The sequence below is a fragment of the Rhinolophus sinicus genome, chromosome 2, assembly GCF_057876585.1.
Source record: "Rhinolophus sinicus isolate RSI-liver-muscle chromosome 2, RSI-T2T, whole genome shotgun sequence".
Taxonomy (NCBI): domain Eukaryota; kingdom Metazoa; phylum Chordata; class Mammalia; order Chiroptera; family Rhinolophidae; genus Rhinolophus; species Rhinolophus sinicus.
In genome coordinates this window covers 51,900,952-51,928,477 of record NC_142502.1, presented here as the reverse complement: position 1 = coordinate 51,928,477, position 27,526 = coordinate 51,900,952, and the positions used below count along the sequence as shown (strand labels likewise).

The window sequence follows — 27,526 nt, the reverse complement described above, 5'->3', positions numbered from 1 at the left end:
GGACAGCTTGCTGATTATCTTCTAAGACAACATGTGTGGCCCTACTTATGAATTCAAACAATGAGATTTTATGTTTTTATGTCATGAATACAGGAAAATACTTTGTTTTTGAATGCTTCCCTTAGCTTGAGTCACTCCATGAAAATATTTCTATATTTAAGAGGTCTATATAATTCTGTAATCATACATCTTATATGTAGCTATAATTTTGTTTCTTCCTTTACTAATTTATAATTGCTTTTATCTGTTTTATTTTCATGTAATGAGACTTTCGCTCTCTGAGCCTGTTTTCCTTGTTTTAACGGTATTTTATTTTTTTCATGATTAACTATGATAATAAATTTATTCTCAAAAAGACTTTTTATTCGTAGTTTTCCAATGAATTATATTTCAAGAAGGAACATGAAATATCAAATACGCAGGGCATCTATAGAGAGTATCATTAAGTTTTAGAGACATTTCAGGTTCACACCAAAATTGAGAGGAAGGGACAGAGATTTCCCATATACCTCCTACCCCCACACATACATAGTCTCCTTCATTATTGACATCCCTCACTAAAGTGGTAAATGTATTACAGTTGTTGAACCTTCATTGACACATCATGATCACCTAATGTTAATAGTTTACATTATGGTCTATTCTTTGTGTATATCCTATGGATTTGGAATATGTATAATGACATGTATCTATTGTTATGGCATCATATAGAGTATTTTCTGTGCTTTGTCCCCACCCCACTCCCCCTCCACCCTTAGCAACCACTGATCTTTTTACTGTCTCCATAGTTTTGCCTTTTCTGGAATATGATACAGTTGGAATCATGCAGTATGTAGCCTTTTCTTTCTTTTTTTTTTTTAAATTAAATTTATTAGGGTGAGATTGGTTAATAAAATTATATAGGTTTCAACTGTATAATTTTATAGTACATCATCTATATATTGCATTGTGTGTTCATCACCCAAAGTCAAATCACCTTCCGTCATCATATATTTGATCACCTTTACACTCTTCTACCATCTCCCCTCTTACCCTTTGGTAACAAGTAAACTGTTCACTGCATCTACGAGTTTTTGCTTCTTTGTCTTACTTGTTTGTTGCTTTCAGTTTTATATCCCACAAATGAGTGAAATCATATGGTTCTCAACTTTTTCTGTCTGTTTTATTTTGCTTAGTAGGATAATCTCGAGATCTATGCATGTTGTCGTAAATGACAGTATTTCATCTTTTCTCAGGACCTAGTAACATTCAGTAACATTCCATTGTATATATGGACTACATCTTCTTTATCCAATCATCTATCCAAGGGCACTTTTGTTGTGTCCATGTCTTGGCCACCGTGAATAATCCTGCAATGTATATGTGTATATATATGCATGGATAAATGTTTTCAGATTTTCTAGGTAGATACCCAGAGGAGGGATTGCTGGGTCATATGATAATTCTATTCTTAATTTTTTGAGGTAACTCCATAATATTTTTCACAATGGCTATACCAGTTTACATTCCCACCAGCAGTGTATGAGAGTTCCTTTTTCTCCACAGCTTCTCCAACACTTGTTATTATTTGTCTTGTTGATAATAACCATTCTAACAGGTTTGAAGTGGTATCTCATTGTGGTTTTGATTTACGTTTCCCTAATAGCTGGTGAAGTTTAACATTTTTTCAACATTGATCAATTTGCCTATGTTGAGCTATTTTTGCGTCCCTGGAACGAACCGGCTTGGTGATGATGTTGTATTCAGTTTGCTAGTATTTTGTTTAGGATTTTTGCATCTGTATTCATCTGAGATATTGGTCTGTAGTTTTCTCTCTTTTTTTTTTTTTTTTTTTCCCCCTGTTATCCTCTGTATGTAGCCTTTTCTGATTGGCCTCTTTCACTTAGTAAAATGCATTTAAGTTTCCTCCATGTATGTTCAAGGCTTGGAAGCTCATTCTTTTTAGTGTGTTTTATTTATTTATTTATTTTTTCAATCCTGTTATATTTTTAATTTTCAAGAGCTTATACAAGTTCTATTTAAGTAACATTTATTCATGTTAAAAAAAACATTTGTAGTATCCATCTATTTCTTATATTGCTTCTTTCTTTCTTTTTATTGTTTCTGTCTTGATTTTCGTGTATCCACTCATATTTTCTCAAATGTTTATTCACACTTTAGAGTAAGTCACTGTAAAAGGGAATGGAAACTCTTTGTGTATGTGGAGAATTAACCAACAGGTGAACTGCACTATGGAGTGTTTTGGGAGAGATATGGCTTTTCATTGGGAGTGTATAACACATACTTCTGTCTATATATGTGTTCTTTGCGTTGCATAATTTCTAAAAAGAATACCACAGCCCATAGTGACATCATCTTAGCTATTGGCATTCTCAATCAAGAAGGGAAAACAGGCTGGTGAACTTACTTTTGACTAATGGAAACTTTAATTTTCTTGATTTTAGCATGGTACTTAATCTCTGAATTAATTCCAGCCAACTCAATCCAGCCAACTAAGTAGGCCAAATTGACCACCCTGCCCTGCCAATGTCAACTGACTTTTGGAATGGAAGGACAGTGGTGCCACCAATATCTCAACATGAAAATAGACTTGATTTTGGAGCTACAGTTTTCCATTCCAATAATCCATTTCTCTTTTTTTAAGCAGAATCCATTACTAACAGCCAGCCCTTACTTTTTACTCTGTTCTTATTTCTTAAGAGCAATCCAGAATATGCTTTATCTTTTAAGTAGAATGAAACCCTTTTCCATGACACGCTCATGCTCTTGCCCCAGTGTTTTTACAACATTGGCTACAACCTACCAATCATCCTCCACAGATGGTTTTCTGTACATGTCTGAATTCCACATCCACAACTTTTAGCAAAGCCCTGTTATTCTTACATTTTACTGTTGTGAGTTTTTATATTTTCCCATAGCCTTAGAAGTGCTTTGGTAAGGAGTTAGAATAGGGAATACTAGTGCCTGCTTTCTACAAATCCTTGAGCTATGTTTGCTTTGGGAGTAAGAATCTATTAGGTGAAGAATGAATACAAGATATTTCAGACAGCAGGAAAATTATGTTTGAAGGCACAGACATGTGAAAGAGTTTAGAGTATATGAATAACTGTAAGTAGTCCACTACAGATGGAGCACAGAAAACATGGCAGAGATGTGATGAGAGAGGGTGAGCAGGCAGGCAACAGCAGAATAGTAGGCCTTTGTAGGTCCCTTGAAGAAATTTAGGTTTATATTATTCATAATGGGGCAATTTGAAAGATTTCAAGTACATGAGCAATATGATCAATTGGGATTTAAAAAAAATCTCTTTCAGTATTTGAGATGGAATTGTATGTAGTTCATGAGACAGAATTTGGTGAGACCAGCCAAGAGAATATTGGAAGAGTGATATCTGAAAAGGTTCAAACTATAGCAGTAGCTGAAGGGTTTGGGGGAAGGAAATTGGATTCAAAAGATATATAGTGTGGAGAATGGTAAATACTAACAGTTTACAAATTGGAGTTTAAGAAGAGGTCAGAGGTTACAAAGACTTTTATTTTAATTATTTTTTGTAAACACGGCTAGAAAAATAATTGATATAAAAAAGCAGAATTAGGATAATATAAGATGAATGTAATATTGAACACATTGTGCTTAATTTTCGTATCATATGTTTATCTGGCTGGCAATTAGACATGTAATTCTATAGCTGAAGAGTATGGCCTAGGCTGGAGATGATATCTGGAGTTATCAAAATAGATGGTGGTTGACACTATGGATATTGGTGATATTGTGCACTTAGAGAGCACCTGTGTGTTTTTAATGAATATATACCAGTGCATATCTCTTTCTTTTTCTGAAACGTCTTTTGATTTTAAAACCTGCTGTGTTCTCTTTGGCTTGACAAGCAATTATAAATTCAGAGCTTCTGAGAAAGATAAAGAGTCTAGGATAGAAAAAAAAAAAAAAGTTCTTTGAGTTAGGCTCAAGAGTCCCTTGCTCATATTGGAAAGGAATAGCTGATAGTTATGAGACTTTCAAGACCAGTAAGTCTTGAATTATGCCAGGTACTTCTAACGATCAATATCTGATTCTCAAGTCTTGATCTCTGTGTTTTCAATCACAACTTGATTACTTGATACCTAATTGCTTTTTTAAATTTGAGATTTAAATGGTATTATTAATGACAGACTTTATCCTGACTCCAATTAACTCCATTAGAATGACTCAAAAAGAAAAGTACAGTGGTACCTCAGTTTTCGTACATAATCCGAGAATTCTGAAACATTTGAAAACAGCTGACAGCTAGGCCTCAGGATCTTGCACTCAGTGGAAGCCATGTGACATGGTCAACTTCTGAGTAGTGTTCGAAAACTGGAGCATTTACTTCTGGGTTTACAGCGTTCATAAACCAAAATGTTCATCAATGGAGACATTTGAAAACCGAGGTACCACTGTACTGACCTCTTCCCCTGGCTGAAAGCACATACGTATTTTGTTCTATTGGCATCACTAACGTGAGTGCTTTTTGCTTAGAAATCCAGAATAACAGATGAGTTATTCCAAGTTCTTACCCATTTATCAATGTATTGTATTAGGTGTATGACTCATAACGTGTCACGCCATTAATTAGATACCTAAAAAGATGAGTATTATTAACTTGAGTCCTATAAATTTTATATTCTGAGATCACTTAACTTTAGTTCTATGTAGTAATTGGTTTAAAAAACAACTCATGTATTTGTTTTCACCACTTTGTTTGAGTAAACTATATTGGTCAAACAAACAAAAGGTTTTTACCACTTCGTCCGAGAACTAATAGAAAAGAAATGCCTTTGCCCCATAGCTGTATGCCAAACATTTCATATTATATGAAAATATTTTATACTGCATTCAAATGCTGAGCCAAAGGCCATAAAATATATTTCATGTATGTCACAACTTTGTGTTCTTAAAATAAATCTAAATTTATATTTCCTCCTTTGAACTTTGAACTTTGAAATTGTTGGCAAATAAAATACTGTGACCTTAGAAACAAAACATTACTTTCATAATACAGCAGGCACTTTCTGTGCCCTGTAGCAATAGCATTCTGTTTATTAATTGATTGCATCAGAACTTCAGTATGCTCTACAGTTCTGATAGGTATGTGATACAGGCACACCCTACAACTATTCTGTGGTTAAACAGATTTTAGAAAATTTTTGGTTGAGCAAAATTCATTAAGTTTATGTGACTGAGTCTTCAGTAAGTTAATATGTATTGTGGCTATCTCAAAGGGATGCAATTATAATTGCTATGTAGACTTTCCAAATATTTTTAATTGCAGAATTTTCTTGAAAACAAAACTTGTGGGATAATTATCCAGAAGAATACACTATGGGTGGCACTAGATTAAAGCACAACTTTGAAACCCTTACTGATATTTGTGAAGGAACTTACATGTGAAAATCCATGAACTGCCTACCCCATCAACAATCAGCAGAGGAGCTGATTTTTTGTACAATTAGTTGACACTTGATATCTGAATTTAATATTTAACTGAAAAGGGGCTTTTCTGCAGGTTGAAGGGACAAATGGAAGTCAGAAAATTTAGGTCTGAATCTGAGTCTCCATTTAGCAGGTGGTTTACCTTGGGCAAGTTACTATAACTTTATAATTAGGATAATAATAATGTGCAACTTGAAGTTTGTATTAGAGATAAAACACTGGAAAATATGTAACATAGTTTCCAGCATAATATTATCTGTATGTGATAATTTCTAATGGGTACAAAGTAATTTGAAAATTAATGAATGGTGCTCATATTTACTATTTCCCCCCAAGGCTTTTTGACAGGTTTATAAACTTCCTCCTTTTATGAACCACCATTCCTTTTCTTCAGGCCATGTGTCATGGAATTCTCTGTATCTTTTCTCAATTCATTTCTCAGACCTGAACAACTCTTATTTCTCCCCATTTAGCTAATTTGCACTCACTCTATACTCCATTATTCTGATGGCTTTTTTTTTCTAGGATGGTTTAACTACCTTGGGACATTTGTACTTTCCTTTTGCTGGCACCTAATGGTACTCTTCCCTGTACAATGTATTCCTTAAGCATTTACATGAAAACTTGTATTACTGGTTTACATTTTTCTGTGCAAATTCCCTATTTTCAACTACATTAAAAGGTACTTAGGAGAGGGAACTCACTCCTAAAGCAGGGTATTTTCTTTAAAATGATAGGTATTCAGTAAGCATTTGTTGATTTTACTGATTACAGAGGACAGCAGCTGAAGGTTAAACTCACCATTCGTTATGTAAAAAAAACCTCAAAGCAGACACATGCCGCTATTACTGATCACTGATGGATGACCCTCATTGCGAAAGGACTTGAATATACATATTCAGGAACAAACACTGAAGAGGTTGTTAGTTGGCTGATCCACTTTGGGATGGGTTGAGGGTAGAAAGCCAGTTAGTATTCAGCTCTTGATTCTAATTTATTTTTCTAGCAGCTTATTTCTGTGCGTTTTGGAGAAACAAGTAGAGCCAGGGGTGTACCCTGGCTAATGTTGGGTCCTTCTTTCTAAGACCAAAGAGCCACCAAACTCAAATTGTTGCACTAAATTATAAGAAGCAAATTTCTAATCAAAAACTCCACTTTGCAATCATTTGACAAATCATGTCTCCTTCTTTTCCATTTGCTTTATCTCTCCCCCAAACATGCATTCTAATGTATCCAGTGTCTAAATAGTGAGAAAATACGTAAAGGGAGTATATTGGAAAAAAAGTTCTCAACCTCATTTCCTACATCAAAATTGGTTTTAGGTAGATGCTGAAAACTAAGGGAAGAGAATGCCATTCTAAGCAGGATATGAATTGAGGCAGTGATAATCAACAGTGATTATATCTAGATAGTTTTTAAAAATTTTATAGGAAAAAAAGTTTGTTTTCTAGCTTAGGTCCTTGTGATATTATCTCCCCGTATCTTTCTTGCTCCACACTCTCTTTCCACTTAAATCATACAACTGTTTATTCTTTCCAGAATCCAGATGATCATTTTCTCTCTCCAAAATATTTCCATTTATTCTGTTTCTTTGTTTAACTCAGTAGTTCTCATTCCTCACAACATATAGAACTGGCAACATAATTTCCACCCCCAGTATAAAATCAAAATAAGTATTTCTTGTAAAATATTATTAAGAATTTTAAAAGGTCACCAGAAGGGTAGTAAACCTAGCACAGGGCTCTTCAAAGTGTTGGGCTCTGTGTAACTACACAGGTCACACACCCATGAAACTGCCCCATCTATACATTATAATCAACTATAAAGTTTTAATAAAGTAATGATGCCAGGGTAGCACCCTAGATGAATTAGATTGTAATCTCTGGATGTGGAGGCCAGGCATCAGTATTATAATTTTAATTGTAAAATATTTAATGTACATCCAACTGATAACTGAATTCAAATGTCATTTCCTTGTGACTTTACATTGTGCTTATCTATTTACTTTCCATCTTTCTCACTACACTGTAATGCTCAGTAAGATTAGATACTATGTCTTATTAGTCTTCTTGTCTTCAAGACATAAGCAATGCCTGGAACATTATGAAATCTATAAGTAGTTGATTAGTGAATGAGTGAATAGATAGATGTTAATATGACATGTTCATTTTATAAAGCATAATCAGGGTGAAAAACAAGTAAAGGCAGATGTATTGGATGATAATTTAAAGGTGAGAAGAGAAAGCATACTCATAAAAGAATGGACTAACGTAAGAGATTTGAGAAATTATATCTATATTTTATATGTATTTAGGTGCTCCTATGTTATATGCACCGATGTTTACTAGGGTTATGTTTTTGTGTTGGATTGATCCCTTTATCATTTTGTAATGTCCTTCTTTGTCTTATTACAGTCTTCATTTTAAAGTCTATTTTGTCCAATATAAGTCTTGCTACCCAGCTTTTTCTTCATTTCCATTTGAATGAAATATCTTTTTCTATCTCATTACTTTCAGTTTGTGTGTGTCTTTCAGTCTGAGGTGGGTTTCTTGTAGACAGTGTCTAAGTATCGATCTTGTTTTCTTATCCATTCAGCTACCCTGTGTCTTTTGATTGGAGCATTTAATCCTTTTACATTAAAAGTGATTATTGATAGGTATATATTCCCATTTTTATTATTCATATTTTTTATCTTCTTTTGTTTTCCCCCTTCGTCTTCTTAAAGAAGTCCCTTTAAAATGTCTTATAATACTGGCTTGGTGGAAGTGAATTCCTTTAGCTTTAGCTTGTCTGGAAAGCTTTCTATCTCTCCTCCAATTTTAAGTGCTAGCCTTACTGGGTAGATTAGCCTTGGTTGTAGGCCCTTTCTTTTCACCACTTTAAATATTTCCTGCCACTCCCTCTGGCTTGCAAAGTTTCTGTTGAGAAATCAGATAGTCTTATGAAAGTTCTCTTGTAAGTAACTAGTTTATTTTCTCTGTCTTCTTTTATGCTTCTCTCTTTGTCTTTAACCTTTGCCATTTTAATTATGATGTGTCTTGGTGTGGACCTGTTTGGATTCATCTTGTTTGTGACTCTCTGTACTTCCTGGCCTTGTATGTCTATTTCCTTCACCAGATTAGGGAAGTTTTTCATCATCATTTCTTCAAGTAGGTTCTCAATCCCTTCCTCACTATTTTCTCCTTCTAGTACTTCTGTGATGTGAATATTGTTACACTTGATGTTGACCCAGAGGTCCCTTAAACTATCTTCATTTTTTCTTCTTTTTTATTGTTGCTGTTCTGATTGGGTGTTTACTGCTACCTTATTTTCTAAATTGCTGATTTGATCCTCTGCTTCATCTAATCTACTGTTGATTCCTTCTAGTGTATTCTTCATTTCAATTATTGTATTCTTTATTTCTGACTGGTTCTTTTTTATGATTTGTATGTCCTTTATGCTTACTATCTCTTTGTTGATTTTCTCACTAAGTTCCTTATAAACAGTGTTTTAAAGTCTGTCTCTGGTAGGTTGGTTGCCTCCATATCATTTAATTCTTTTTCTGGAATTTTCTCCTGTTCATTTACTTGAAACATGTTTCTTTATTTCCTCATTCTGGCGGCCTCTCTGTTTACTCCAATGTATTAGGTAGATCTCCTATGTCTCTCAGTCTTTTCTGGGTGGCCTTATGATAGATGGTCATGTGTGGTCCAGTGGCACAGCCTCCCTGATCACCTCTACGTGTGTTCCAGGAATGTCCCTTGTGTGTGTTGTGTGTATCCTCCTCCAAGTTGAGAGGTCCTTGCCCTGCTCCTGCACCACCTTCTCCTGGCCCCAGACTCTCCCTCCGAATGCTTCCAGGGCCCTGGTGGCTGGTGGATAGGAAGCATGCAGGATGCTAGAGGAGCTGTGGGTGCTGCACCTAAAATGACCTGCCAGATATTCCAGAGTCCAGAGAAATGACAGCATATCCACATCTCTCATGCACAGATTTCAGAGCGCAGATGTTCTCTCTTTTGTGATGTTGTGATTTATATTAAGAAATATATATATATATATATATATATATATATATATATATATATATATATATATATTTGAGCTTTTTCCTCTTTCTGGCACAGAAGTCCTGAAACCTTCTGAATTTCCCAAGAAATTATATCTAAATATTAATTTTCTAACTGAACAAGGTATTGACCTGCACATTGGCCCCCATATTTCTGTGCTCAGAAGGACAATTATTTTATTTATGCTATTACTCATTAAAGTTCCAGTGTTGAGGAAAACCTAGAATAAGGAAAAGAGAAGGGAGAATTTTTAAATAGTTAAAAAAAATGATCACTCCATAAATACATCTATGACAATTAATGGGAGAATAAACTTGTTATATTCCTTTTAGATGTACTGTAAAGCTTGTGAGTGGTATTATATTTGAGGAGGGTTGGCTATTTTTAGCAGTGATTTGTCAGATCAAAGTAGTAGAATAAATGTAATTATCCAAATCACCAGTAAAGTACAATTTTAAGCATTTGCTAATTTTATGTACTTAGGCCTGGCATACAAGGGTTTCCATTATACTATTATGCTTGATGCTTATACTCCATATAAGAGTAATGTGTGTGTGTGTGTGTGCACGTGCGTGTGTGTATGGCTTGTAATTATATTATGTAAATAGTGTACTATAGAAATTTTATTTTATTTATTTGTACTTTACAAGTTTTGGTCAACTAAAGCCAGGGGGCTGGCTACATCTTTTTGTTTGATTTTGTTTTTTTTTAAATTAAGGTAAAATATACATAATGCAAAAAACACCATCTGACCATTTTGAAGTATATAATTCAGTGGCTTTTAGTACATTCACAATGATGTGTGATCATCACCATTATCTTTTTCCAGCTCATTTTTATCACCTCAAAGGGAAACTCTATCTATTAAGTATTCACTTTCTATTCCTCTCTAGGGCCAGCTCCTGGCAACCACTAATATGATTTCTGTCTCTATGGTTTGCCTGCTATACATATTTCAAATAAATAGAATCATATAATAGGTGACCTAAATAAGATTAGCTTTTACAATTCTTCAAAAAAGACAATAGGGTTTTGATGATTGAATTGACTCCCCAAGATTGCTTTAGGAATTATTGCTATCATACCAATATTAAGTCTTCCAATCTATGTCTTTGCATTTATTTAGATCTTCTCTCCTTTTTTTATCAGATATATATATATATATATCTGATATTTTCAATTTATAAATCATGCATCTCCTTGGTTACATTCATTACTAAACAATTTTTTGATGCTTTTATAAGTGGAATTGTTTGCTTAATTTCCTCTTTAGAGTGCTCAGTGCTAGTGTATCAGTATACAATATATAAGTTCTGTGTTGATCTTGTATTCTGTAATTGTGCCAAATTAGATGATTAGTTGTAATAGTTCTAATTAGTTCTATTATCTGTGGATTCTTTAGGATTTTCTATATGTAACATCATGTCATCTGCAAACAGATTTCATTTTAATTCTTCCTTTCTAACTTTTGTTTACCTTTTATTTCTTTTTCTTACCTTGTGGCTCCAGTTAGATCTTCCAATATAATGTTGAATAGAAATGGTAAAATTGGGCATCTTTGTCTTTTTCCTGATCCTCAGGTGAAAGCTTTCAGTCTTTCATCACTGAATATAATGTCTTCTGTTGAGGAAATGTCTATGTATTGAGGAAATTTTCCTCTATTCTTATTTTAACTTTCTTTTTCTTAATTTAAATCATGAAAGAGTGTTTGATTTTGTCAACTGCCTTTATTAAATTAATTGAGATGGTCATGTAGCTTTTCTCCTTGATTCTACTCATCTGGTGTATTACATTGATTTTCATACATTGAGCCATCCTTGAATTCCTAGATTAAAATTCATGTAGTCAAGACATATAACCCTTTCGATATGTTGTTGGATTTGGTTTGTCTGTATTTTGTTAAGGACTTTTTTCCAACTATATTCTTAAGGGATATTGGTCTGTGGTTTTATTGTCTTGTGAAGAGTTTGTCTGGTTTAGTATTAGGATAATGCTAGCCCCATATATTAATTATGAAATGTTGCCTTATATTTTATTTTTTAGAAGAGTTTGAGAAGTATTTGTGCCAAATATTTAAATGCTGGTAAAAATCACTAGGGAAGTCATCTTGTTCTGGGTTTTTCTTTTTTGGGAGGGTCTGGATTACCAATTCAATATCTTTACTTGCTAAAGGTCTATTCAGATATTCTATTTCTTCTTGAGTCAGTTTTGGTAGTTATGTCTTTCTAGGAATTTGTTCATTTCATCTGGGTTGTCTAATTTGTTTGTGTACAATTGCTCCTATAACTCTCTTATACATCTAATATTTCTATAAGACTAATACGAATGGCCTCTTCTTTCACCTGAAACTTCTCCAGTTTTTTTTCTTGGTTGGTCTAGCCTAGAGATTTGTCAATTTTGTTGGTCTTTTCAAAGAACTGACTTTTGGATCCATTTATTCTTTCAACTATTTTTCTGTTCTATTTTTTATTTATATCCACAGTGATCTTTATTTCTTTCTTTTACAAGTTTGTGTTTATTTTGGTCTCATGTTTTAGTTCTTAAAGGTAAAATTTAGGTTATTGATTTGAGATCTTTCTCCTTTTAAAATGTATTTATAGTCATAAATATTCTCTGAGCACTGCTTCTACTGTGTTAAAGTAGTTTTGATTTGTACTGCTTTTGTTTTCACTCATTACATGGTATTTTCTAATTTATCTTCTAATTTCTTCTGTGACACATTCATTAACAGTATAATTCAATTGCCACATATTTGTTAATTTGCCAGATTTACTTCTCTTATTGATTTCCAGTCACATTCCATTATGGCTGGAGAAAGTACATTGTGTGATATCAAATTCTTAAATGTACTAAGATTTATTTTGTGGCCTAAATTATGGAATATCCTGGAAAACATTCTATGTGCAATTGAGAAGAAGGAGTGTTCTGGTGTTCTTGGGTAGTGTCCTACATATGTCTATTAGGTCCACTTCATGTACAGTTTTGTTCAAGGCCTCTATTTCCTTGTTGATTTTCTGTTTTGTTGTTTTATCCATTATTGAATGTGAGATTTGGAAGTCTCCAACCATTAATGTAGCACCGTCTTCTTCTCCCTTAATTTCTTGTTATTTTTGTTTCATATATTTTAGGTCTCTTATGTGCTTATAATTGATTTATCTTCTTGACCCTTTTCTCAATATTTTATATCTGTTTTCTCACATAACAATTTTTGACTTAGACTCCATTTTGCTTATATTAGAAAGTCACTCTTTTGGTTACTATTTTCTTGAATACATTTTCCATCTTTTGACTTTCAACCTGTTTGTGTCTTTGGATCTAAAGTGAGTTTTGTATGGATACCATATAATTGAATCATGTATTTTAAAATTTTTTTTTCAAATGCATTCTGCCAATCATTGCCATTTAATCCTTCTACGTTTAATGTAATTACTGATAAAGGAGGGATTACTTCTGCCATTTTGCTGTTTGCTTTCTATATATATTAAATGTTTTTTATTTCTCTATTTCTATTGCTGCCTTGTTTTGCATTTAATTGATCTGTTGTGGGGTACTGTTTTGATAACTTTCTTTCTCTCTTTCCTCTCTGTCTTTTTCCTTATTTTCATACTGGTCATTATAGGGATTACATTTAATATCCTAATATATAACCATCTCATTTGAATTAATATCAATTTAGTTTCAGTAGTATATTAAAAAAACTTTCTTCCTATATATTTCTGCCCTTCTACATTTTTTATCACTATTACATCTTTATATATTTGTGCCTGTTACCATTTATCATTATGGTTTCATACATTTGTCTTTTGAATAATATATGATAAAAAGAGGAGTTACAAACCAGAAAGGAAAATAATATGAGATTTTATATTTACCAATATAGTGATATTTCCTGTTTTGTTTTGTTTTTTTCCTATGACTTAAATTTACTGTCTGGTGTCCTTTCATTTCATCATGAAGGACTCTCTTTCACATTTCTTCTATGGCAGGTCTATTAGCAACAAAATTCCTTAGCTTTTATTTATTTGAGACTGTTTTAATTTCACCTTCTTTTATTTTTATTTTTATTTTATTGGGGAATATTGGTGAACAGTGTGTTTTTCCAGAACCCATCAGCTCCAAATCAAGTCATTCTTTTCAATCCAGTTGTGGAGAACTAACTAACCAGTGATTCCCATTGGCTCATGTGGGAATCAAACTGGCAACCTTGGTGTTATGAGCAGTGCACTCTAACCAACTCAGCCAACAAGCCGCCCCTCACCTTCATTTTTTTTAAGGATAGTTTTGCTGGATATAGATTTTTGGGTTGACCTTGTTTTCTTTTAGCACTTATAAGAACCACGGCTTTCTGCCCTTCATGGTTTCTGATGAAAATTGACATCATATTAAACATCTCGACATATAAATGTACTCGACAAACCACTTCTCTCTTGCTGCTTTCAAAATTTTACCTTTGTCTTTCAATAGTTTGATAATAATATTTCTTACTATGGACTATGGTTTTTTTCTACTTGGAGTACATTGAGCTTCTTGTATACTATTTTTCATCAAATTTGAGAACTTGGCCATTATTTCTTTAAATGTACTTTCTGTACCCCTCCCCCACCCCTTTTCTCTTTCCTGTCTTCTTGGAGTCCTGTACATTTGTCAGTCCAGTTGATGATGTTTCACAGTCCCTTTGACTCTGTTCATTTTTCCTCATTCACTTTTCTTTCTGTTCTTCAGACTGAATAATTTCAGTTTACCTATCTTCAGTCAAAAAAAAAAAAAAAATGACAGATTGTTTCTTCCTACTGCTCAAATCTATTATTGAACCCTACAAGTGAATTTTCACTTCAGTTACTAAAATTTTCACTTACATAATTTCTATTTGGTTCCTTTTTATAATTTTATTTATTCACCGATGTTCTCTATTTTGTTAGAAATTATTCTCATGGCCTCTTTCATTTCTTTGTCTCTGATTTCCTTTATCTCTTTGATTATATTTAAAACAGTGGATTTAAAGCTCTTCCAGTAGGTCCTATAGCTGCTCTCTGTCAAGACAATTTCTATAAGTGGCTGTACTTTCTTGTTTCTTTCTATACCTCAAAATAGTTTATTGAAATGTGGACATTTTAAACATTGTAATGTAACAAGCATGTAAATTAAATTTCAGCCTCCACCACAGATTTGATGTTAATTTTTGTTGTGGTTGTCATTTACTGGATTATTGACTTTGTTGAGCTGATTTTATAAAGTCTGTATTTTTTGTTACATGTGGCCACTGAAGTCTGTGTTTGTGAGGTTAGTGGCACTCCTCTAATGATTTTACTGAGATTCCGTTAAACTCCTGGAACAAAATAACAACAAACAAAACTTCTGCCCATCTTTATAGTTTGTTTATATATCAGAACAGTCCTTTACTGTTTAGCCATGCACTTTACAATTTGTTCTTTCTCCCTCCCTGCTTGCACAGAGCCTGAAGTCCAGACAGAGATAAATACTTAAAGTCTTCTTAGGTTTTTCTGATCATACACACTGTCATAATCATATATGTGGGTTTTAAATTCCCTTGAATGTATTGGAGCTTTTCACAGCCCTCATGCTTTCAAGTGCCTCTTTCCCCAGCCTCTTCTGTTCCAGGAATTTTGGTCCATCTATTTCTTGCCCCTGCTGTTATCTCTTGCTCAGGAAGAAAGTGAGCAATCTATTTGCCTTTAAACATGTATGAAAATACCACCTATGAAGGAGCTTCAGCTTTCGGAAAGCTTCTGTTTAGACAAAACAAAGCTAAGGCCTTAAGCCAATCCTTCAGGGAACCATTACACTGGTGAAAACACAGAGCTGCCTTTTTTTGGAATAAGCCCATACTGTTCCCTATGGTACTCACAACCTGCACCAGGAATGCAGACTGCCATCTTCAAGACTGCTACAGAATTGAGGAGTGGAGGATAGTAGTAACAAGGTAAATTGATATGCCATGGACTCTTCTACCAAAATCTGCAGGTTTTCTCTTCACAAAGCATTCACCAAGATTTATTTTATTTATTTAACTATTATTTTTTTTTTAGATTCTAGAGTTCAAAAAAAAAAAAAAAGAATCCTAAAAACTGACAGTTTTTTTCTTCCAGCTTATTCACTGGTTCTATGGCTACTTTTCTTCTACAGTGGCAGAGTTGAGTGGTTTCAACTGTTTTGTTCACAAAGCCAAACCTAGTTACTATTTGGTTTTTAAGACAAATTTTGCTGACTTCTATTCTACAAATCAATGTACAGAACTAACATAAAAATATTTGTTTAAGAATGCATGCGTGGATGCTTTGGATGGATGAACAACAAAAACTTTTACATTTGTCTTTTAGCATGAAGTTTTCAAATGTAAACACCTGCATGCATCTTGTTAAATAACATATAAATCTTTAAAATTGTATTTTCTTAGAATACCATAATAACTCTTTGATCACTTCTGGAGTTATTATATTTACTTAGAGTTAGTTCACTATTCCATACAGGATGGTGATGGTCAATTAAAATTAAAACATGCCAATTGGAAACATATATTAGTATTGGGGAAACATTCCTAATGTTATCATTATTATCAAGCTGTTTTTTCACTGGGTCATATCATACATTCTATGTTCTTATTCTATCCAGAAGTGTTGCTTATTGGAACAATGGGATAGTCCATGGTCAGATAGTTACAGAGAGTTGATAACATATCTGTTAAAGAAATGTCCATCTTCTTAATATTGTTGTCCATGCATCCTTCTTATAATGTCCCTGCATCTTTAATCTCCCTTTTAACAGCTTGGTTCTCCACTTTGCATTCTCTTGAGCATTCCAGAGTAAGATGTTTAGGTCTGTTTTTTTCTTTATCTTTCTTTTTAAAATTTTCTCATGTTAAAGTGTAAATTCTATAGTTTTTAAAGAGATGACTCAACTTCCTGAGGGGCAACTTCAGCAGAATCATTGCCTTTGCTCTTTATGTTGCCTGTTCATTAGCCTTCTACTTCCAGTTAATTTCTCAGCATCTACCTTGATCTTCACCCTCTTTGAAAACCAAGTTGCTCTGTTATTACTTATTAGTGCTTTCAGTGTTAGTACAGTGATAGGATATAAAGAGTATGTACATAAGGTTCAGAAAATAGAAAGACATAAATGATTATTGGGAAAATATAAACTACTCAGTTTTAAGTTTTAATCTCCATAAAGTTATTTTCATTTGGCTCATAGGGAACCATAAAAAAAAAAAAAAAAAAAAAATGGCTGTACATTTTTTTTTTGTCAACCCTATCTTCATTGAGGAAAGATTAAGTTATTAACAATATAAATATAAATGTGTACAATATAAATACTTTAATGCTGTTCTTAATTGAGGATATTATTACACATAAGCAATTCGAATTTCAGCTAGTTTCTACAAACTAATTTTTACAAAGTAATTTTTAAAGGTGTCTAGTCATAAGCGTAAATTCAGAACCAGGCTGGACTTAACTAAATATTTATGTTTTCCCAAATTGTTGATTTGAGGGCCACAGTGTCATAGGTCCTGAGATTCACCAGAATGCTCTAAAGCAAGACAAACAGTTGTGTTTCTTTAAAATGTACTCTATAGTGATATTCTATTCCAATGATTAATGAAGCAGAATAACCATGTAAATAACACAAAATAATATAAAATAGATAAGAATCTCAAATTCATCACTAGATTGGAAGTTCCATATGGGCATGGATTTTTTGGTATTGTTTTCTCTTTTCTTGTACACCTGGAGCTTAAAAGAGTGCTGGTATATAATAGGAGTTCAATACATGTTTGAATAAATACATAAATTAGTTTAGCCTTTCATTGCAATAGCATATCATATACAATTAATTTGCATTTTATGTCCCTGTCTTTAGAATGTCATGGGTAAGACTGATAGTTCAAGAGTTAACACTTGTGAAAGATAATTTAGCCCTCTGTAGATATGGGCTGAGGGATATATGAGTTATACACTTAAAAGCATAAAGTTGTATTATATTTAAACAAAACATTTTTTTCACCTAAACCTGAAAACATATTTCACTTTTTCAGAACTTCATTTTAGGTTTATTGGGTGCTAACTCCCAGTCTAATGCAGATAAAACTATGTGAGTTATTGGGTTCCTTAAAACTGAGGTTGATAGTGGAAATGCTGACAAATCCTTATTACAGATGCCACGGGAAGGAAGTGCCTTTACCTCTAGCAAATGCTGATGTGGAGATTTAAGGCTATATGAGAAATCAGTAAAGTTGCCCAGGAGAGTTTTATCATATTATTCATTGAACTCAATATGTGGTACAGTAATTGCTTCTGGTACCATTTTTCTTTTCTTACGTGAGATTATTATTTATCCTTGTGCTGTGTGAAACAGAGAAAGATAATCTAAAGGATAGTCATAACTTGATGTAAACTATCTTGTGACACAGTGTAGCTGGAGAGAGGAGCCATAGCTGGAAAACCATGTCTTACTTATCAGAATTTAATATGGGAATAATGATATTTGACATTGTGGAGATCCATAAATTCTAAAAAGTATGCCCTCAGACCACATGTTTTTTTCTAGTGATATGAAAACCAGAGAGAGCGAGCGAGAGAGAGAGGCTTTTTAATCTCACAGGGATCAATAAACTTATTTGTCTATGACGGAAGTTTTCTTATTAGGTTATAGGTGAAGTAAATCAAGGTAATAGGTCAGATGGTTACTATGAAAAGCTATATTAATGATATTTAAACAGCATAATAATTCTTGAAATTTTTGTTCTGCTTTTGTACCTGGTGCACATATATCCCTCACATGCCTCCTACAGTGTTAAGTAATCACTAGCTTTCATCATATAATTTTTTTCTACTGTTCAAGTGAATTTGTGCAAAAATTATGCCATAAATATTTTGGAACAAAAATTTTAAATAGAGACAATGATGATTTAATTGTGTGAATAGGAAAAATAAGCATTTTTTAGACTCTCGTATATTGCTACTTAAATCTGATGCATTTAAAATATGCAATTTTCATAAATTCTGTACTTTTATGTTAAAAACATATGTTTGTATTTGGAAAGGAGATCATTTGTGATGTAAAAATGAATTTTCTGGATTTTATATTTACTTCTATTCTTTTTTATAATGTTTTTATTACATTGTTTAATGAGTATACGTATTGCCATTTTGCATGTGGCATAGCCCAGTGGCTAATCCCCATTGATTGAAAAAAGGTGATAAAGCCATACAGTGCATATTAAGTTATTTAATGAGCTATGTGCCATTACGCATTCACATAGAGTTCAGAAGTGATCACTAGGAATTATTTAATGTGAGAATCATTTAATGTGTGGTGTTTAGTGGTTCAGCAATCTGGCTACCTGAGTTGTATGTTCTGGCTGTTGTTGACCTTAGGCAAAATACTTAGCACCCCTGCCCTCAGTTACTTCATCTTTAAAATAGAAATAATAATAGACTAACCTCCCATGGTTGTCATGTGAAATAAATAAGTTAATCCCAGGAAAGCAGTCAGAATAGGACTTGGCACGAAATAACTTATTGGAAAATATTAGATAGTGCTATTAGTGCAGGGATCTTGACAAATGGTTAATGTTTGTGACTTTTAAATAAAACAGTATACATCCATTTATTTAGGTCAGAAACTGACTGAAACAAAAATATGAAATCGACAGAGTTCATCTATTGTACCAACATGCTTCTTTTGATTCCCATTCAACCAGCCCTAAATTCTCAGGCTGTTCTCTCTTCTGCTGGCAAATATGGTATGTTCTTCTCAAGTCTCTAACCCCCTGCTTCTGGGTTAGTGACCTGAGGATTTGTTACCACCATATTCAAACCCCATAGGGGAATCTACCTGTCTTAAAATATTTTCTTTCAAGATCAAGTTCTCTTCGCTTACCCAGTTGACCAGAGCAATCCATTCCCATTTAATTCACAACAGTCATTTTATTTGTAATTCTATGTGCCTGGTGATTGTGGCATTGCTACAAATCTAAGTAACTTTCTTACCATATAAATTGTTCAAGTCTAGTTTAGAAGATATATATGTTAATTAGCACTCACTACTCAATATGATAAATATTACGGTAAAAGAATTCAAAAGTTGTACCAGAAAACCAGAAAAAGAGACACCTGGATATGCCTGAAATGTGAATGCTCAGCACAGGAAAGTTGTTTAGATATAGTTATTCCTCCTTCCGAGGTAGCAAAAGCATTAAAACTATGATCCCTGGAATCATGTTTTCTAATTTAAAAGGCTAGCAGGCCAGGAAGAGTAAAGAGGAAAATGGGTATTATAACCCCAAGGATGGAAGAGTACTGTATCTGTCACATTCTCAGTGTATCTCTGGGGAATAAAATTTATATGTGATCACTTAGTACATAAAAATTATGGTCCTAACTGTGCTTTTAAACTTATAGTAAGCCCAAATAGCTAGCTTTGAATTAAGTTACAGATTAATTTCTGATTTTTAGGTTTTTTGACCTAATTCCATTGAAAACTCCAGCATATATGGATTTTCCACAAATTATCTTATGGTAAGAGAAACAACATAAACTAGGGGGAAAAGTATGTATCCTGGAGTTTAGAAAGCCTGAGTTCAAATCTTTTCTTTGCTTCTTCTTAGCTGTTCTTTATCTCTTCATAGTTATGTGACCTGAGGAAATTATTTAACTTCTCTGAAAACTGTAAAATCATTCTAATAACACTTTATTGAAACATATGAAGAGATGTTCAGTATCATATGTCCTTAGGCAATTGTGAATTAAAGCAGCAATGAAAAAACACCCTATATCTATTAGAATAGCCAAAGTCCAGAACCGTGACAACAAATGCTGGTGAGGGTGTGAAGCAACATGAATTCTCCTTCATTACTGGTGGGAATGCAAAATTGTACAACCACTTTGGAAGACAGTTTGGCAATTTCTTACAAAACTGAACATATTCTTAACATATGATGTAACGATGGCTTAGCATTTAACCATATGAGTTGAAACTTATATTCAGACAAAAATCTGGACATAAATATTTATTGGAGCTTTATTCATAATTAGTAAAACTTAGAAGCAACCAAAATGACCTTCAGTAGATGAGTAGATAAATAAACTGTGGTGCATCCAGACAATGGAATATTATTTAGCAATAACAAGAAATGAGCTATCTAGACATAATATGAGATGGAGGGAACTTAAATGCTTATTACTAAGTGAATGATGGCAATCAGAAAAAGCTACATACTATGTGATTTCAACTATATGACATTTGGGAAAAAAATAAAATTGTAACAATAATAAAAAAGATCAGTGGTTGTTAGTGCTTAGGGAACATGGAGGGATGAATGGGCAGAGCACAATGTAGATTCATCAAAAACAAAACAAAACATCACTCTGGTGGGAGTTGTTGATAGTGGGAGAGGCTAGGCCTATGTGCAAACAAAAAGTATATGGGAATTCTGTACTTTCCATTCAATTTTACTGTAAACCTAAAACTTCTGTAAAGTCTATTAAAAACCCATTGAAAATTATTAGGAAGTTAAAATAATTAAATAATATTGGGACTAATATTTACCAAGTTCCTGTCATTTAATTCACATTGTTAAATTTACCTAGAGATGAGAAAACTGAGTCAGAAAATTCACAAATTTATCAAACAGTTATTTAGTTGATTCAATTGAAATATCGAATCAAAATAATTCAATTCATATTTGCTTAGCACCTGTTATGTGCCAGGCATTGTGTTGCACACGGTATGTACTATAATGAAGCAGTATGAATGTTATTTTCCAGGGAAGCAAGACAAAAAAATCAAGTAAATCAACAAATAAAATAATTGAAGATTGATGAATTGTTATGAGAAAATAAATAAAAGATTGAGATAGGAATAACATGATTTTCTTGAGATAAATAGCCCAGAAAAGGTTTCACATTTAATTTGAGCCATAAAGGAAGCACAGGAGATCACCGTTTGAAGGGCATGTGGTAAACAGTACAATATGTTAAAAGGCTCTTGGGTAGAAAATAGCTTGGTGATTAAGGAAATGAAAGAAAACAGTATATTTAGAAATTTGAAAAGAAGATGAGATTGGAGAGAGTAAGATAGAGTGTAAGTCTTCATAATGAATATTTTATTCATTTAGCACATGTTTTCTCAGCACCAATTGGTTGCCAGTCATTTTAATAGGTCCTGAAATATATTAACAAGTATAATCTCTAATGTTTCTAAACTTATGAGTTTATATTCTAATATGGAAAGAAAGAAACACACATACACCCCAATACATACGTATGTACATACATACATACATACATACATACATACATACATACATACTTCAGATTGGGGTAAATGCTATGAGGAAAATTAAGCAAGGTAAGACAATGGAGACTAATTTAGAAAGGTGAGACAATTTCTATGTACTAGTGTTTTTTTTTCCTCTGAAAAAGTTATATTTGAGCAGAGACCTGAAATATGAGAATGAAACAGCCAAGTGAAGATCTTAAGAAAGAACCTTCTAGTCAGAAAGGAGGGGGAGAAGACAATGCAAATACCTCCAGTCAGAAGTGAACTTGACAAGTTTTAGGAACAGAAGGAAGGCCAATGTATCTGGAACATAAAGAGAGAGAGAGGAACAAGAAGCTAAAGTCAGAGAAGAAAGTGAGCAGGGCCTTGAAAGCCAGGGCAAGCAGTTTTGTTTTTATTCTAGTTTTAATAAAAAGCCATTGTTGGGTTTTAAGCAAATGCACCATACAATCATATTTAATTTTTACAAGATCACTAAGACTTTCTGTGGAGAATGGACTGTGGGGACATGTAAGTGGAAAGAAGAGGTAGGAGGCTACTATGAGAATCCAGATAAGGTATAAAGATTGCATGAACTGTGATGGAAATATATCAATAGGTTCAAGATATGTTTTGATGAGAGAACTTGCAGGATTTCCAAAAGATAGGTCAGAGAACAGGAGAGATTCCCTGGCATTTGACTTGATCAATTCTGTGAGTTCTGGAGCCACTTACCAAGATGAAAACAACTGGCAGAACAACAGGTTTCAGGGGTTGTGGTGGAAAATTTGAATGTTATTCTAAATGCATTGGCAATCCATTGGGTGGCTTGAAGTAGTGGTGCGGATATAATTCAATGTATACTTTAAGAGGATTATTTTTGTTATGCTATAAAGAATGAACAACAACAACAAAAAAAGGGTGGGGGTGGGAAGAAAGGATGATGCCTCAGTGACTGGCCAGAATAACTGGATAGATGATGGTACCATTTTCTGAAACCAGAAATAAACTGAAAAGGTAGATTTTGGAGAAAATAATTCCATGTGGGAATTAAAGGATGTGAGATGCCTATGAGACATTAGTGATGATGACAGTTGCCTGAATATGTGGGCCCAAGGTCATTTGGAGAGGTCTGAGTCAGATGTACAAATATTTAAGTAATCAGCATACAGATGTTATTAAATTTGATGTGTGTGAATCAGATTATTTAGGGATAAATGTTAATAAAAGGGATCGGAGGCCATAAACCAAGTCTTAAGGATAATCAATGTTTAGAACAAGGTAGAAAAGAGACAGCAGTGAAGGATCCTGAGAGGGATTTCCTACTGTGGTTGGAGAAAGTCAAGGGAAAATAATGTGTCAAAACTAGAAAACAAAATTATAATCTGGTAGCTAAAGATTTGAAAAGTAAAGGCTTCCCTTCTCACTTAGTAAATTTTCTGATTCAGATTTCATCGAATGATAGCAAGGGTAAAGAGAGAGTTTGGTGTAATACGGTGGCATGAATTTCAGAGAAGCAGAGGTTATCACACAAGGTAGGGGAAGAAATAGCCTGGGGCTACCTAGAGGGGAGGAAAGACACCAAATGAGCCTCTATGCCTGAGGGATGTGATGGTGATTCTGAAGATAGTCTCCAGGAAAGAAGGCTGAAGGAGAAGCAGTGAATTCAGGGTAAAGTCCAGTAAATCAGGGAGGTGGAAGGGACATTCAAAAAAAATAGATGAAGGTATGGAACAATGCGTTGATCTCTGAGCAGAACTTCTTTAACACAGTGGAGTATCAGAAGAACAGGCAACTGGTCAGGCTGGAGTGTTCATGAACAGGCGAGGGATAAGCCAGGTCACAAGGATGGGAAGGAAGATGGAATTAGTCTTGTTTCTGAGGTGAGTATGGGTAAGCCGATACATTGCTGTCATGTCTAAAACTCCTCTAGATATGATGGCCATCTTTTGATGACTTGTTCTCATGAGGTCAGGAATAAGGTGATGACATTCCTAGATGGCATGGCATGGCAGACTCGTAAGCTTGTTCACTTTGCAGTGTCCTTTTCTAAGAGAGCAGCTTCCAGAGGCTTTGCATATGGTCAAATAGTAAGTAGTAGAGCCAATTGCACTCCAGTTTATTTACAGTACAGTCTATTGTACCATGCTCCACCTACCCCCAATAAAATATGCTAATGAATGGATTCTCAGCACTTCTCTATGTAAACATACTCATTTTTAATAGGGCCTGCTTTGCAGAGCTTTATAGGATTTGGCTCTGCACTCTCTTCATTCTCACCTTGTTCAGCTAATTGCCGTGCCTGCTGGATGTGACTTCAATCATATCGATCCTGTTGTCCTCTTCTTGCATCAGTCCAGTGTCATTTTGATCTCAGGACTTTTTACTTGCTATATCCTTAGCCTGAAATTCTCTTCTTTCAGATTTTGAAAAGACTAGACTCCTTCTCTTCTTTTAGGTTCCACCTCATTCAAATCTCAGAAAAAGAGTCCCAGATATATTACTCAATTTTGTTTTATTTTCTCTTACTTGCCTAGCACCTTGAAGTTGTTCTGTATCCTATTTTATGTTTTTAACCGTTATTCAGCATCTGACGTTATGTGTTTAGGCATTTATTATTGCTTTTCTCCTATATATCATAAACTTCATGACGCAGGGCTTTCTCTATTAAATAGAGGAGCCTGGCTCATAACAGCTGGTCCATAAAATGTTGGATGAATGCATAAGCACTTGATAAATGTTTCTTTTTTTTTTAATATTGTAAAGTAAACTTCTACCTTTTCTCCTGTAATTAAATATGGTAATTTCAATTTTCATGGTTGTTAGAACAAAATGTGATAATATAGTATATAAAAGTCCCTCATCCAGTTCTTAGCACATGGTAGGCAATTAGGCAATGACATTTTCTTCCATTTTTTTTATCAATAGATCTCACTGAAATGACACAACAGATATTGACTAAATGGTATAATTCAAATCGGTGCATTGTAATCATGGTGAAATTATACCTATTTGTATTATACGTTATATCTGTTATATCTATTTTTATTATATATTATATGGCACATGCCACATTTGAAATTATTTATTACATGTGATATATATGGTATAAGATATATAACATTTTTATCATAGAGTTATAGTGAAATTACGTTATTTACATATTCTTTTGTGAGGCACTGATAGTCCTGAAATAATCTGCCTTCTTAGTATTTTAAGAAAAAAAATATTGTCTTCTGCCCTAGATTAATGTGAAATTTCTATCTTTTAAGGAAAGCTATAATCCCTGTAGTAAGGTTTATCATTAACTTATAGCACCTACCTTTATGTTCACTGTTTCCAGGAAGAACCCTATGTCCTATTTAAGAAGTCTGACAAACCTCTCTATGGGAATGATCGATTTGAGGGGTATTGCATTGACCTTCTCAGAGAGTTATCTACAATCCTTGGCTTTACATATGAAATTAGACTTGTGGAGGATGGGAAATATGGAGCCCAAGATGATGCCAATGGACAGTGGAATGGAATGGTCCGTGAATTAATTGATCACGTAAGTCCTTTTTCTCATTATTTATACCATTGTTAGATTGCTAAAAGATTTACTTTGTGTGTGTGTATGTGTGTGATGGTCAGGGATTAATAATGTCAAAGGGACATAATATATTGTAAGCATCTATTTTCTTCAATAATTGTATTCAAAGTATATCTTATTTTTGCCATGAAATATAAAGAATCTAACAGGGATGTATAGTTCTATTACAGAGAAATATCTGTCTATGTTTAGCTAGTATTTAATGATTTAATGTTTTGAAGTATTTGCTTTTAATTTGTAAAATGGAATGTGGTTGTCCAACACGGAATATTTTTTTCACTTTTATAATGCTAACTTTCTATTCAACAGAGAGAATGGGAGATGCAAATCTAAATTTTATGATAAGAATTTCCTATACTAGGATAGGATACTTCTTATCTTTAGAGATGCAAGAAATCTATATGCAAAAAGCACAAAATAAGATAGCATATAAAAATAAAGAATATTGAGCATATTCAAACAGGAGGACGCATTTTATTTTACTTTTTTAATTGAAAAAGCCAAACATTTTTTCTTGTCCAAGAAAGCATTCTTTCATAATCTCGCAGTAGTATTAATTCATCTCTGAAATAAACCTTTATCTTTTTAATGTTATAAATTGTATTTGACTTTATGTTTTGTAACATTTAAGTTTGTTTCAACATTTTCCATTATATTAAGGTATAAAATTATTGCTATGAAGTAAGAAATAATAAAAATAATGTTCTTTTTAAAAACATTGTGAACTGTACCCTAAATGATTTTTTTCTTTTTCTTAAATTTATTGGGGTGACATTGGTTTTTAAAAATAGGTTTCAAGTGTACATTTCTATAATACATAATCTCTATATTGCATTGTGTGTTCACCACCCAGAGTCAGTTCTACTTCCATCACCATATATTTGACCACCATTACCCTCTTCTACCTCTACCCCCTTACCAGTAAGCTCTGGTAACCACTAAACTGTTTTCTGTGTCTGTGATTTTTTTGTTTGTTTGTTTGTCTTGTTCATTTGTTGCTTTCAGTTTTATATGCCACATTTGAGTGAGGTCATATGGTTCTTAGCTTTTTCTGTCTGACTTATTTCGCTTAGCATTATAATCTCAAGATCCATCCATGTTGTTGCAAATGGCAGTGTTTCTACATTTTCTTATGGCTGAGTAATATTCCATTGTACATATGTACTACATCTTCTTTATCCAATTATCTGTCGAAGGGCACTTTGGTCGTTTCCTTATCTTGGCCACCATGAATAAAGCTGCAATGAATGTAGGAGTACATATATCTTTATGAATAAATGTTTTCAAAATTTGGGGTAGATACTCAGAAGAGGTATTGCTAGGTCTTAATTTTTTGAGATACCTCTATAACTGTTTTCCATAGTGGCTGTACCAATTTACATTCCCACCAGCAGTATATGAGTGTTCCTTTCTTTCCACAATCTCACCAACACTTGTTATTACTTGTCTTGCTGGTAACAGCCATTCTAAAAGGTGTGAGGTGGTATATTACTGTGATTTTGATTTGCATTTACCTAATAGCTAGTGAAGTTGAGCATTTTTTTTTATATAGCTGTTGGCCATTTGTATGTCTTCTTGGGAGAAATGTCTGTTCCTGTCATTTTTTTTTGAATTGTATATATTTTTTTGTTGTTAAGTTGTATGGGTTCTTTTTATATTTTAGATATTAACCCCTTATCAAAGGCATTGTTTGCAAATATTTTCTCCCATTTGGTTGGTTGCCTCGTTGTTTTGCTGATGGTTTATTTTGCTATCCAGAAGGTTTTTTCAGTTTGATATACATAATCCCATTCATTTATTTTTGCTTTTACTTCCCTTGCCTTGGAGGTCAAAGTCATAAAATCCTTTCTCAACCCAAGGTCCATAGTTTAGGACCTATGCTTACAAAGTTATTTATTAAGAATAAGGGAATAAAGGAAAGATAATAATATTATACTAATAATTAGGAATGATATCTATAAACTTTCTAATGCAATACCTGACATATAGTAGATAACCAATAAATGAAGACATAAATGATTAACCCAAAATTTATGTCTACTTACTTTATCTTTCTATTATAGTTTTTATGAATATTCTTGTTTAGGACTAAAAAATAAAATATTTATACACTGTCTAAAAATATTTAGACAATAAGAAAGAT

At 33.3% G+C, this 27,526-nt stretch overlaps 1 protein-coding gene across 4 annotated transcripts in view; it reads left to right on the top strand.

Moving 5' to 3' along the window:
* Window positions 1–27,526, top strand: part of GRIK2 (glutamate ionotropic receptor kainate type subunit 2) — a 590,245-nt gene that overhangs the window by 386,175 nt on the left and 176,544 nt on the right. For all 4 annotated transcript variants that reach the window (XM_074333337.2, XM_074333338.2, XM_074333339.2 and 1 more), the window contains exon 11: window positions 25,135–25,341. In XM_074333337.2, coding sequence (XP_074189438.1) covers window positions 25,135–25,341 — 207 coding nt within the window. The remainder of the gene's footprint in view (window positions 1–25,134; window positions 25,342–27,526) is intronic.